Genomic DNA, 12,917 nt, shown 5'->3' with positions numbered 1-12,917 from the left:
AGTAGTTACCCTGCTTGCGGTTGGCTTTTAATGGGATAGTTGGTGTTGTTGCTGTTGTACATATGGGTGTACCAATATTTGTATCTAAAAATGTTAGGAAATTTGAAGGACTTTGAAATTTGAAAGACATTTTCATTACCAACTAATATGCAGTTCAGTCCAATATATAATATATATATGACTCAAACAGTGATTGAGTTATGGAGACAGGAACATCTTCACTTTTCACCATGATAGTGATCCAAAACACACTGCCAATGCAGTAAAAGCAAAGCTGAATAAAGAAAAAACACAGAATGTAGAGTATCAGTCATGGATTGGCCTCCCCACAGTCTAGACCAGCAGTCCCCAACCTTTTTTGCGCCACGGACCGCTTTATGTCTGTGGGCCGGACTTTAAGGTGTCGTGGATAAATACAACAAAATAAAACCAGTACCAATACCAAAAAAGATGATTTATTAATAACACAAGGGAAAAGACCCAGGGAAATTGAGTTAACAATAAAAAAATAACGCTAAAAAAAACCCTATAAAAACCATGAATTTCACACCTGAGCCTCAACTCTCGCAGCCCGGTGCCAAACGACCCACGGACTGGTCCATGGCCCGGGGGTTGGGGACCGCTGGTCAAGACCTCAACATTATCGAAGCAGTGTGGGATCATCTTAACAGGGAATGAAACAAAAGTCAGTCAAAATCTATAATAAAGAGCTTTTCAAGAAGCCTGAGGAACTATTCCTAGAGAGTACTGAAAAGATGACAAGAAAGTTTCCCCTAGAGAGTTCAGGCTATTTTGAAGAATAAAGCTGATTATTCCAAATATTGACTTTCAAGCTCTCTAAAATTTTACAGCCTTGTATACTGCATTTCCATTTATATTTGCACATTTCAATAAATTGCTGCAACTTTTTCCCATTTTCCTGGCAAAATATTTAAAATAAAAGAAATGCACTATATATTTATATATAGCTTTTGTTCACATCTGTAGTCTTACACCAACAACTATGTTTTTGTATGATGCCCCCCTTGGCCCCAATGGCTATTTTTGTTCAATTAACCAATCTAGAAGTCAGACTTAAAAGGTCCCCTCCATTTGACTTCTTTTGTAGGGTTATGTGGAAAAAATCACTGGTCAGTCAAAATGGCCCCCAGCAGGCTCTTTATCCATAAGGACAGGGTAGCAAGACATCTGGTGTCGTGCCTACATGACTGCAAGACGAGAAAAGGTATGTACAAACTGCACAAGCACGAGTGCCCTTTAATAAGAATTATCCAAAATTGGCTGACAAAGCATTCAGATTATGAGAAATCCTCGAGCGCATCACATCTGTGACGTGCCAGTACTTTGTGTCTCTTGCCGTTGCGCAAATACTGACATCACCCACAGAAAATTCCAGAGAAAGAAGAACATTGTTCCTCGCATCACTTCTTCACTAGCTGATGAGGATGATTACGCTGCTGACTTTGACTGTATGGCGTCAGACTTGCCCAATTTTCTACTTCACGCTTCATTTCTTCATTTCAAAGCCACCTCATTTCGAAGCGCGTTCAGCGCTCGTAAACTCTGTGACAGCCTGCCGGATAGACTAAGGTCTCACACGGTCATGATGCATACCTAAGAAAAATACTTCAATTCGTTTACTCATAACAGGCAGACGGAGAGCAGTCTTTGCTGTGGGCTGTGAAATTTGGTTCTGAAAGGGCAGCGAGTCCCTCAGTCCAAAAAAAACAACAACCCAGATTTAAAATACAAGAGTGCTGCAGCAACGTGGCTTTGGGGCTCTAAGAAGTGAATGCATATCTGCTCATCGCTTTGCTTGATTAAATTGCCTCACTTGATTGGATGACTGCTTCTAGTCCTCTCCAAGTTTGGAGACATGAAATGGCCTGCTGGGGGTCCCGTAAATCAATTGATTTTGACAACTGTAAAATCTACTGATGATAGTTTAGGAGAAACAGCTCAAAGTCTATTATTTGTAATGTCAATTTTAGCTGCACTAATGTGCTGATCAACCACCAAAACATCAAAGAAGCACGACCGTAAGAGTTGTGTTCTTCAGTTCAAAAATCAGTTATCTCTGTCAGTTGTACTGCTCTTTTTTATTATTAATTCTTGAGTCAGATGTCTTTGTTCTGTGTTTAACATAAATCACTGGAAATGTTTCAGCTTTTCCTCTTCTTGTTCTGTAAATTATGTTTTATTTTGGGCTTTCTTGGCATTCCCAGCTGCACAGCCACTAAAGTCAACACTGCTTTGCTGGGTCACCAGTTTAGTGGTACTTCCCTGTCATACAATATACATGGTGGCAACCACTGGTGCCTGCAAATCATATACCAACAGTCATGCTGAACGCTCCCATCCCCTGCACATCTGCATGCCCATGTATATGTTCTTACTATATTTCAGCAACCAAAATTTTAAGGGAGCATCAAGTCCACAAATTAGGCTGCCGACCAGGGTTTGGTCTTTGGGCACCTGGAATAACAGAGCAGTGGCTCTGCCTTTCTATTTATATCACAAACTTGTCTGATCATTGTTGATTCTCAAGTGACTGTGGGATTGAGCTGAAGCAGGGCGAAGTGGGTGGAGACCCTGACCCTCAGCTTAGCTTCCTCCTGTAATTAGCGACATGGGTCGCGATTCTCATCTTAATGGAGAGCGACTCCCACATGTCGGATCAAAGGGTGGGGTGACCGCACACCCTCATTTCACAAGCAAACACACATAGAAAAGCCTGTACTGTATCTAACTCCTGCACACTGACTTTGTTTGCCTGTGCAGACAATAGTGACACAAGTGTTTAGTGAGGGCTGTAACAATAGACTTGTGGATAATCTAACTGGGTGTGTTTTTACACAGATGGGTCAGGCTGGAGTTATGTCACTTTTGACTGGACTGAGGAACGTCATGTGATCTCTGTGTCGAACAGTCCTGCGTTTTCTTTTCTCTGCTTGAGTTTCAGCACGCCGACACCTTTAATAGTCGTTTCTGTCTGGTATAGAGAAACTACAGCAGGATGTGGTTACACATGAAAGAGCTTAGTCTTCACAACACGGGGAACCTGTAATCTGGTTTCGCACACTTGTAGAACATTCCATGGCAGCAGCTCTGTAACCTTCCATCAGTGCTTTCAGTCGCGTCCCACAGCAAAGCTAGAGGACTCTTAACTCCAACCCTGTGCCTGTCCTTTTGGCCTTGCTCTCAGCAGCCATTCCTGTGTGGTTTCCCGCTCCCACCTCTGCCTATTCTGGGACGTGTTCTTTCCTAAGCTCTACTTAGCCATGCTGCCAGCTTCACAAAGCAAATGAAATGGTCTACGCTCTAAATACATGTTTATAAAATTCCCAAACTTACTGTAGCATTCCTGGAGCAGGCCAACAACAACGGAAAATTCCAGAGTCTGATGTCTGATTCTGGGCTTTGTTGACAGAATACAATCTTAAAGACCAAAATTTCCTTCAAACACTTTTTTCCTCCAGCTTTGTTGGCGTTCCACCTGTGTGTTTTGTAGTACCTGACCTCCGAATGTCTGTCCACATCTTAGATTTTTATTTTGTTTGCTTAGGAATTTGAATACGGAGGTCTAGTCTTGTGCCTGTTTTAGCTGCGGGCGCAACAGTAAAGCCAGTCTGAGCTTTGTTGTTTGAAATAATCACGATAGTGTCCTCTTTTAGAACAAGAAACATCAGACGGATGCACTTTTACCTTTCTCCTTTTCTTTTCTTTTTTTATAGCTGAACTTTTTTGATTTAACAACAAGTGACTTTTTTTCTTCCACTGAAGAAAAACAAATCAGTTCAGCTAATGAGGTGACTAATTGATGTGCATGGTCACTTGGTTTAACAAGTTCCCGAACAGGGGCAGCTGCTGGCCTGGTGTGTGTGTGTGTGTGTGTGTGTGTGTGTGTGTGTGTGTGTGTGTGTGTGTGTGTGTGTGTGTGCGCTTGTATTAAAATTTAACTGAATACTTTATTGTTAATAAATGGCTCCATTGTTGTTTTGGTGTGAGTTTTAGACATTAATATTCTTAAACTTCTTGAAGATTGTGAGGCTGGGCTGTGGTTCCCCTCAACACATTTCCATTACTCTTATTAGTTCTTGTCAGCTTCTTAATCAGTGCAGAAAACAGCATCTTGTGCATTAATGAATTTCACATTCTTTGCTGCATCAATCCTGTTGCATACTATCTCAGCTTGAAGCTGTAGGATACTTTTTTCTTTTTTTTTAATTTATTGGGGACAAAATCTTTTGAAAATCTGTTTTGGGGGATGATGTAACAGTAATTTACAGAATGCTGGCATCCCCGCATGGCACAGTTCCCTCTAGGCCATTTAGGCTCTGTTGTTTTATTGGTTTTGTGCATTTTTAAATTAGCTTTGCACTTGTGAGTATAATATGTTTCAGATTTTCAGTGATTAAAACTTCAAATCACTGCTGATTTATGCTGCCCATGATGTGGTATTGATTAATTGGAGTTGGAAATAGTAATGCAGCTGTTCTTAACAACAAGTCCGTGGATCTTGTGACTCAGTAATCCAATTAACCATTTAGCTACATACCAATGCAAACCCACACTCCAATTAGTTTCCTTGTCAATCAGCCATTGACACAAACACAAACACACACACACACACACACACACACACACACAAACTCACAAAATACAACCATTAACCTGACGATATGCTCAAATGTGAGATTAGTTTAGATTAAATTTGTAAATTTGCTCTTCCTCTAACCTAATAGTTTCTCAACTTGACCTTTCTTGACCCATGTGTCATTGGGACCCACATTCAGCCTTTAGCCTAACAAAAACTGCCAGAGCAACTTCACTGATCTTTGAAATCTATGGCCCTGGAGTTTTCCTCATGTTAGTGATGGGATTGTTGATTTTAAATCAACCTATTGATCCACAAATTCCCTTATGAGCATGGGAGAAATCATAAGAGACATAACAGCAGCACTGCGTATTGTTTCCAGTTAACTTGCATTCCTTTCGTTAGTTTTTAAAGGACATTCCTTTATGCGCTGTTTTGGGCTACATGTGTTAAGTCATTCTTATCAGATTATTTAGTGGAAAAGAATTATGTCCAGGGCAGTCATAAAAAGTCAGTTTGGGAATTAAAATATTTATGACTTAAGTCCCATTAGACTGTCATTGTCGTCTCTGATATTTGGCATAGGCTCACAGCACAATCAGGTCAATGAGTACAGTTCCCTGTACAGTGGCTCTTTAAGTTGATTTTCCTCTCTCTGTGGGTGGTGGGGGCGGAGGGCAGCTGTCAGCTTTTACGAGCCTCGTACCCTGGAAAAAATTAGTTCCAATCCTCTATCCAAAACGCTAATGAGAAGCACACACAGGAGGCAGTGAGGGGTTGGAGGTCGCGGTGGTGGCAGGTGGGGGGGTGGTTGTCTATGATGGATGACAGAGGAAGAACAGAGTCCGTCTGCGTCTCTGCATCCTCACCTTGCCGTGACCTGAAATGCCTCGGAGTAGAGGTGCAAATGTGTGCTTGCGGCTGCATTCCTCAGGAAAGCTGTGTAATGCCACGAAAGTGCTACAAAGACGGATGAAAAGATAGAACGGGACTAAGAAACACCTGAGGGTGAGCATAGTGCAGCTGTATTTATACCTCCAGTGCCTGATGAATTAATGAGCCGCGACATCAAACTGAATCCAAGCAAGTCTTATATATAGTAACTACTGTGGGTGTGTGTGTGTGTGTGTGTGTGTGTGTGTGTGTGTGTGTGTGTGTGTGTGTGTGTGTGTGAGAAAGCGAGACAGTCAGGCAGATTTTATGTCAGTGTAAGACTAATTACCCAAAGCTTACACACCACTATCTAAAGTGTAAACAGTATTTACAAAGCCATGAACTTCCAGCAGAGTAACATCTACAAGCATGTGCCAAGTGGGAAACTTTGGCCTGAAATAAACCAACGTGTGTGTTCACGCATCATTTCTTTAATGCTTCTTCTGGATCACATTTCAGAGACAAAAGGAGAGATTGTTCTGTTATGTAATATTTCCTCAGTTTATTACTTTACTCAGACTCCACCCATGCACGCTCGCCAGCTTGTCTTTTCCCTTTCTTTTTTGCAGTCTAACTGCTGTAAATGTGATGGGCAGCTTTTGTGTCTAAACAGGCGGTGAAAGAAAAGGTCGCTGTCATAGGCTTGGGCCTGCATTTGGAGCGTGGGCCGAAAGACGGGCACAGATCCTCAGTGTAGGAACAGCCTTCAATGAACACCATTATTCCCACAAGAAACAGCTTCACAGTGTTCCATAAACGGCTACGAATGGAGCTGCTTCAACTAGGGCTCTCGTCACAACACCTTCACCTTTAACACTGAAGAGCCGTGTGTGGTTTCGACGAATGATGTAGAGCGAAAGAGGAAATATTGGGTCGAGCTGCGCCGTGTGATGCAGGCTCTCACATGGTTAGATGGGGCAGGGTTTTGAAGCATTTCGGTAGAGGAAGTGGTTAGAGGAAGAAGGGTTTAAAAGACAGGCAATCGCATCAGTAAAACATATCAGTGGAAACTAAAATGTGATGATTGATGTCACTGATTTCGTACTTTTTATGTTCATGATAGCGGTATTTCAGTGTGTTGACAAGTTGATGATCAAAATTTGCTGCAATGGGTTAGTGGCATTACATGTAATTTTTTTCTCCTTGTTACTATTATCTTTCTACAATTTTCACACCACAACTATGACTTCTGAAAATGTAGTCTTTCACTGCCTGAAAAACTCCAAATGGCCAAAAATAAACATACAGAGTCATAAAAGGGAGAAAGTTCAAACATTCACAGCATAGCTGGGGAACATATATGAACTCTTGGGTCTGCTGGCATCAGCAAAAACGAATTAGAGCCAGTAGTTTGCGAACCTGGAAACCAGTCAGTGACAGAAGAATCGAGGCGCGCGATAGGACCACTTTGATGTGTTTAAAAAAATCTGAGTGTGCTGCTCACAGTGAGCGTATGCTGATGAGAACTGTCATTACAAAAATAGGTTTTAGAAGACCAGAACGAAGATTTGCATGAAGCTGGAAAAAGTGCAAGCTTCTCTCAGTTAGTTTAAATGTTCATCAGTCCACAGACATATACAGTGTCTGTAAATAGATGTGCAGTGCTGTGGAGCTGGAAGTTCTTTAGGAGTTGGAGGATGTAGTGGGACAGTGATCCTAAACATTGATTTAATCAACTCCAGAATGGTTTCGGTATATGCACGAGCCTAGGAAGAGAATAGATGATAACAAAAAATGTAGAGATACTCTGGAATGACCTTGATAAAAAAGAAACATCCGATATCAGATCTAAGAATGTGGCTGAACTAAAGCATTTGTGTAGACAATACAACTCAGGTATTTTTCTATTTTGATATAAAGGAGCTCGTTTTTATCCTCATGTTATTTATTTGTTAGTTTACTTCTTATTTACTTTCTAAAATATAATCTCTCCATATATATAATATGATGTTTTCAATATTTCAACTTGGATACTTGCTTTTGCAGGTGGATCCACGTATCTGGATGATCACGGACAGCCTGCTCCAAGAGTGAGTCACTGTTATCATGTCTCAGTGTCACTGTGCTCCTTCTCCTGTTTTCTCTAATTTTCCTTTTTCTTTTTCTTTTTTTGTCCTGCATTCTCACCTCCCCATCTCCTCACAGTTCCAGTTAAGTGCAGTTAGGATAATGGTTTGGTCTGTGCAAGGGAGCTGTGTGCAAATGCACTCCAAATACCAGCTAGACCTGGCTTCAGTGCTACAGTAATGCTTTGAACGCAGTCTCTCTCGTACACAGAGTGCTGACACAGGGGCCTTGTATTCATCCAGCTGCATGTCTACAGGACTATCTCTCCTCTGTGCTCCCTCTTTCTCTCCTTGCCAACTTGTTTCTGTCTCCGTCGGCCCCTTGTTTATTATCTACTTCTATAGTCAATCACCTCATTTTCACCTCATTGAATCCCTTTCTTAATTGCTTTATTCACTTTTTAGTTAAAGGAGTCACTGGCGTTTATATTGCCGGGCACAGCATTTATTGCATTGCTAACTTGAGGCTTTATCAAGTATGGTTACGAGGTTTGCTTGTGGCCGATATGAGCAGCTGTTTGGATTTAGTTAGATCACATCTGGCCTTTGTGAGTTATGTGTTTCAAACTTGTTTTGGCCACTCAGACAAACCTGGCAGCTGCTGTGTTTGTTTCGTAAAGAGAACAGTGGGGTCTTATTTACAGTACATGAAACAAACTGTGGCTGACTGGAACACAGTGGAAAGATTGTCGTAATTTCCTTTATGCAGTTTTATTTTTTAACACGTCACTGTTATCTGAAAGAAATTTTTTTTTACTTAGAGCAAGCCCCCACAAGTATTCTTAGTCTCTAAACTGCATAGTGCAGGGTTGATGTCAAGCTTTCAATATCATATAGGATATTGCAGAAAATGAATTTAAAGTAGGCCTAATAAATTACAAATCGTTTCCACAAGTTTCTCCTGAAGAATGAATAGAGTTGGACAGCTTAAATATGTCCCGAGGCATCTTATTATAATATTTATTATGCAAACATAGAAGCTCTGGAATTCATTTTGACACGGAAAAGTGTGAAACGGGGGAATATTTTTAGCTTTTGAAAACAACAAGAGATCATTTAAGAATTGAATCTGTTACTTTATGTCTAAGTATATTACCAGATATTATTAAATATTATTAAAGATGTGTACTGTCTATAACTAAGTTGATATCACAATTTTGCTCACGTTCTACTTGTTGGTGTTTTACAACAATAAAATCTAAAGCATGGACTGTACATAAAAGATGAATGTCTCTGGTTTAACATCCCATATTGTTTTTCTTTTAGAGCCAATGATGGTGTTCTTGGTAGCTTGGTTATCACTGTGCAGCTCTAAACCGTGTAGCTGCATCATAGACACAGACACCCACTCGGTAGACTGTTCATACACTGATTTAACAGCAGTAGACGAGTGGAGGTGACGCCCAGCACAGTTGTAGAAGTCCAGTCGGCAAACTCGATTTGAACACAGAGTTTCAGCAAGCAAGTTACAGTGCTTAAACAATTTATTACACCACCATATCATTATATTTTTAATGCTAAAATATAATTATTGTTGTTTTCAAATTTACTGTTTTCCAAAAGAGCAGAAATAAATTTGGGATAATTATTTACTTGCATTCCTGAACAGAAAAATTAGTTTTAGTGGTTGAATAATACGCTTGATTAATTTCTGACTTCTCAGAGAAGTTTAGTGTGGCAGCTCCAGTGTGGTTATATACTTAATATAACAATTCATCACTTGTACAGTTTGGAGGTAAATTAGCTATAGAGGCTAAAACCGTTTTGTCCCACACAATTTTTTTTTTTTTTTTTTTACAATTTTTACTTAATTCTCAAATTAAGAATAGTACTACTTTTCTTTGTGTAGCACTCTTTTTGTGAATAAGCAGTATAGAAATTTTATAACGATATAATTTCAACATTTATTTGATTAGCATTATTTCATTGTTGACCACTAAAAGCTATTAAATTGCTCTAACTGCATATAAGTATAGGACACTTCTTTCTTGTTTTTTTAGGCTTCATCATCATTATTATTACTATAATTTTCTTAATTTGGCGGTGGGTTATTTCTAAAGTTCCCACCAAGTTCCTAGATTTTTCACTCGGGCTCTGATTTCAAATTAGATGACAGTTGCCATGTGCAACCACTGTAGCAGCTTTGATAACTAAATACAGCCTCCAGATATATAAACTAGGTTGAGTAGTCTGCGCATCTGGAGGCACAGACTAGTGATTATATGTTATTTGCTTGCATTGACTGATTCCATATCTTCTGTCATCTCTTCCCAGACAGATGATGCAAATGCCATGTCAGTGGCAAGCAGTACATGAGCCTCATCTCTCATTATCGTTTTAACATCCCCCTAGAGTTGCAGTTGATCTGCAACTTCAGCAGAGGTCTGACATTCCGTAGCATGCGTGTGCAGAAGGTCGAGCTTCGGGTAAATGTGGGGAAAGATTAGAAATCGAGTTGAAAGCTCAGCATGAATGAGGGTGTATGGAAAAACCACGCAGCTCTCAGAATAGAGTTATGAGCCTTTGTGTGTGCAAGCACTACAAGAATGTCCTCTCTACAATTTTTGCACATGTGTGAAATGTCTATCCATCACTTTATGAAACACTGAAGCCATGTGCCCTTAAGCTTTGATGAATTTGTTATTGTAAATAAATGCTGAAAGTACAGATTTTGAGGGGGGGGGGTGCTGCTCAGATGTATGCTAGAGGGGACCTCATTATGCTCCATCAAACACAACATGGTGCTTATGAACGTCTGCTGTGGAAGTGCAAAAATGGCATGTTTACTGAAAAGCATAATCTCTTGTTGACACTATTTTAATTGAATTCAATTTTATTTACATAGCATCACAACAATAGTTCCCTCAAGGCAGACAACCTTAATTACATCATATATGCCCATACATTGTCAATAAAGACAAACGTTTCAGTGATAGGCCTATTCTACTGCAGATTGCTGCAGCATCCCCCTTTATAAGAGGAACCAATAACCAAAGCTAAACTCCAGCATCATATGGAACCCTGTTGTTTATAGAGGCATATTAATTAAACTAGAAAACTTGAAGCATAATCCTAAAGGGCCGTTCAGCACAAGTACCTTATATTAATTTCTCTTACTATCTAAGTTATTTATTCCACAGCTTTCTTTTGTCCTGGTTCCCTCCTCCAAAGGCAGATGGCTGCACCTTCCTGAGCCTTGTTCTGCCAGACGCTTCTTCCTGTTATAAAAGGGAGCTTTTCCTTCCCACTGTTGCCAAGTGCTTGCTCAGAGTTGGTCATCTGATTTTTAAGGTCTTCTCTGTATTAATGTAGGGTCATAACCTTATGATATAAAACGCCTTTAGGCAACTGTTGTTGTGATTCGGCATTATATGATTAAAACTGAATTGAATTATTCTTGTCTCATTTGTTAAGGCACAAATCAAGTCTGTTAATTTCAACTAATTTAAAGCATTAGTGGTGCTTATTTAGATACTTAGATTGAAACTCCACTTTTACTGCTTCTGAGGGCAGTAAGACTCCCTTTCTCCTCTTCTGGATGAGAGTGAAGAAGAATGGATTGGTCAGTATTAAGAGGAAGTTGCTGAGAATGTCGACTGCACCCTAACACTAATTGCCACCCCTCACTTAGCGATAAATGAGCTGTTGATACTAAGGAGCACTGAACCCAAATCAGTCCTAAATAAAACCAGGGTGAACACAAACAAAGGGCAGGTTAGCAGCATATCGGTGTGTGGCTTTCCTGGAGCAGCTGCAAAAGACAGATGAGTGTGTGTGCTGTGGTTGTAATGCGCAGCCGACCGGGACATATTCTCAAACTTCCTGTTAGATGATTGAAGACTGACAAAAATTGCCGCTCATCACATCCATCACATTCACATCAGAGATGGCCGGTCCAGCCATGAGAAACTCATAATAATTTATATGTGTTTTTTGAACTAATGACACATTTCAAACTGTGCAAAAGAAGAAAAAAAAAAAAGAAACTTGACACTTTTTTGTGTGAATGTGTGGGAAGAATTGTGGAATAGCAAGTAAGAGAGGGGAAAAAGGAGAATAGGAAAGCGGACTGCTCATCTCCGAGTCTGCTTGATATTAGCTAGAGATTAAAAAAAAAAACCCATAACAACATGAATATCAACAGGAAAAAGTGACATTCTCTAACATGGTGGGAAACAGCATGGTTACATAATACTTTTTGACAGAATCCTTACTGGCAGACCCTGTGGACATTTCTCCCAGCGTGTATCAGAAACCAAGCTCTACAGAGTGGGAACAACAATAGCACAAGCTGAAAGCTTGCCCTTTCTGTGTTGTCAGTGCCAGCGGGAGATTTGGACTTTTGAAGGCATGTCTGCTGTTATTCCTCTGTTAGTCAGCAGCAGGATGTTAGAAGTCTGACAGTCATTTGTCATGATATGCTGTCCTGTGAAACACTGAATGTATTTCAGCCTGTAGTTACTTGGCAAACACTGTGGAAAGTTGAACTTCTGTCCAAGAGATCTATTTCCTGTCAGCTCAAAAACTTTTCCCAAATGTAATGAAATTGCTCTTTTTCCTTTTTTCCGTATTTTTGTTAGAATAATAAACTTTTCTTGTTGGGTAATGAAAAAAATAAATCTCTAATCTTGCATAATTTTATCCTAACTGAAGCTATGTTGTCATTCTTTCAGTTCTTTACCTCTTTATCTGAGGGCATGTTCTCATGTATTTGCATCAAACCTATTCACTTCCAGGAACACGCTTTGATTCTGGGAAGTATATGCGGGAAGTGATATTGATACAGTGGTGTCATCTTTCTCTTCTGGCCCTCTCATCATTTCTTTCTCCCTCCTTGAATGCTTCAACATCAGTCCTATTGTTTTCTCTGTTTTTCCACTGAATTCTGGCAAATAGTCCGGGAGGCCTTCACTGTTTGTACTGATTCTGTGCTGGGGTGGGGCTGCTCTTAGCGGAGAATCAGAAAAATAAGGCTTTGTGTGTGTGTGTGTGTGTGTGTGTGCGTGTGTGTGTGTGCGCGCGCGCGCGTCGGGGAGGGGGGTGTTCTCACTGATAAATTTTCTCAGAGTGCTTTCATTCTTTAGGGGCCACTTGTGTAAGCCTTGTGAACTCTTAGAGATAAATGCCAAATTAGTGCATTCTTGCTGACCTTGTGTGTTTCATATTTAAATTACACATTAGCGATAACCTTCCAACATAAGTCATTAGTCAATTTCTTGGAAATGAAATAGACTGGCATTGACAGTTTTAAGTTTGTGAATCATGGATGAGCTAATTGGTGAGTCATGTGTGTACTTGCAAGTGATTTTAGCCTCGGTATC

At 40.1% G+C, this 12,917-nt stretch overlaps 1 protein-coding gene across 2 annotated transcripts in view; it reads left to right on the top strand.

The window, feature by feature from the left end:
• usta (uronyl 2-sulfotransferase a) overlaps positions 1–12,917 on the top strand; it is a 57,310-nt gene that overhangs the window by 21,843 nt on the left and 22,550 nt on the right. Inside the window, exons 2-3 of one of the 2 annotated variants that reach the window (XM_063495429.1) lie at positions 1,109–1,225; positions 7,517–7,560. In XM_063495429.1, the coding sequence (XP_063351499.1) occupies positions 1,109–1,225; positions 7,517–7,560 (161 nt within the window). The remainder of the gene's footprint in view (positions 1–1,108; positions 1,226–7,516; positions 7,561–12,917) is intronic. The other variant, XM_063495430.1, reaches the window with a different exon arrangement.

This window comes from Pelmatolapia mariae, linkage group LG15 (assembly GCF_036321145.2).
Source record: "Pelmatolapia mariae isolate MD_Pm_ZW linkage group LG15, Pm_UMD_F_2, whole genome shotgun sequence".
Classification (NCBI taxonomy): domain Eukaryota; kingdom Metazoa; phylum Chordata; class Actinopteri; order Cichliformes; family Cichlidae; genus Pelmatolapia; species Pelmatolapia mariae.
Note: the sequence above shows the minus strand (reverse complement) of the source record. Positions and strands in the feature narration are given on the sequence as shown.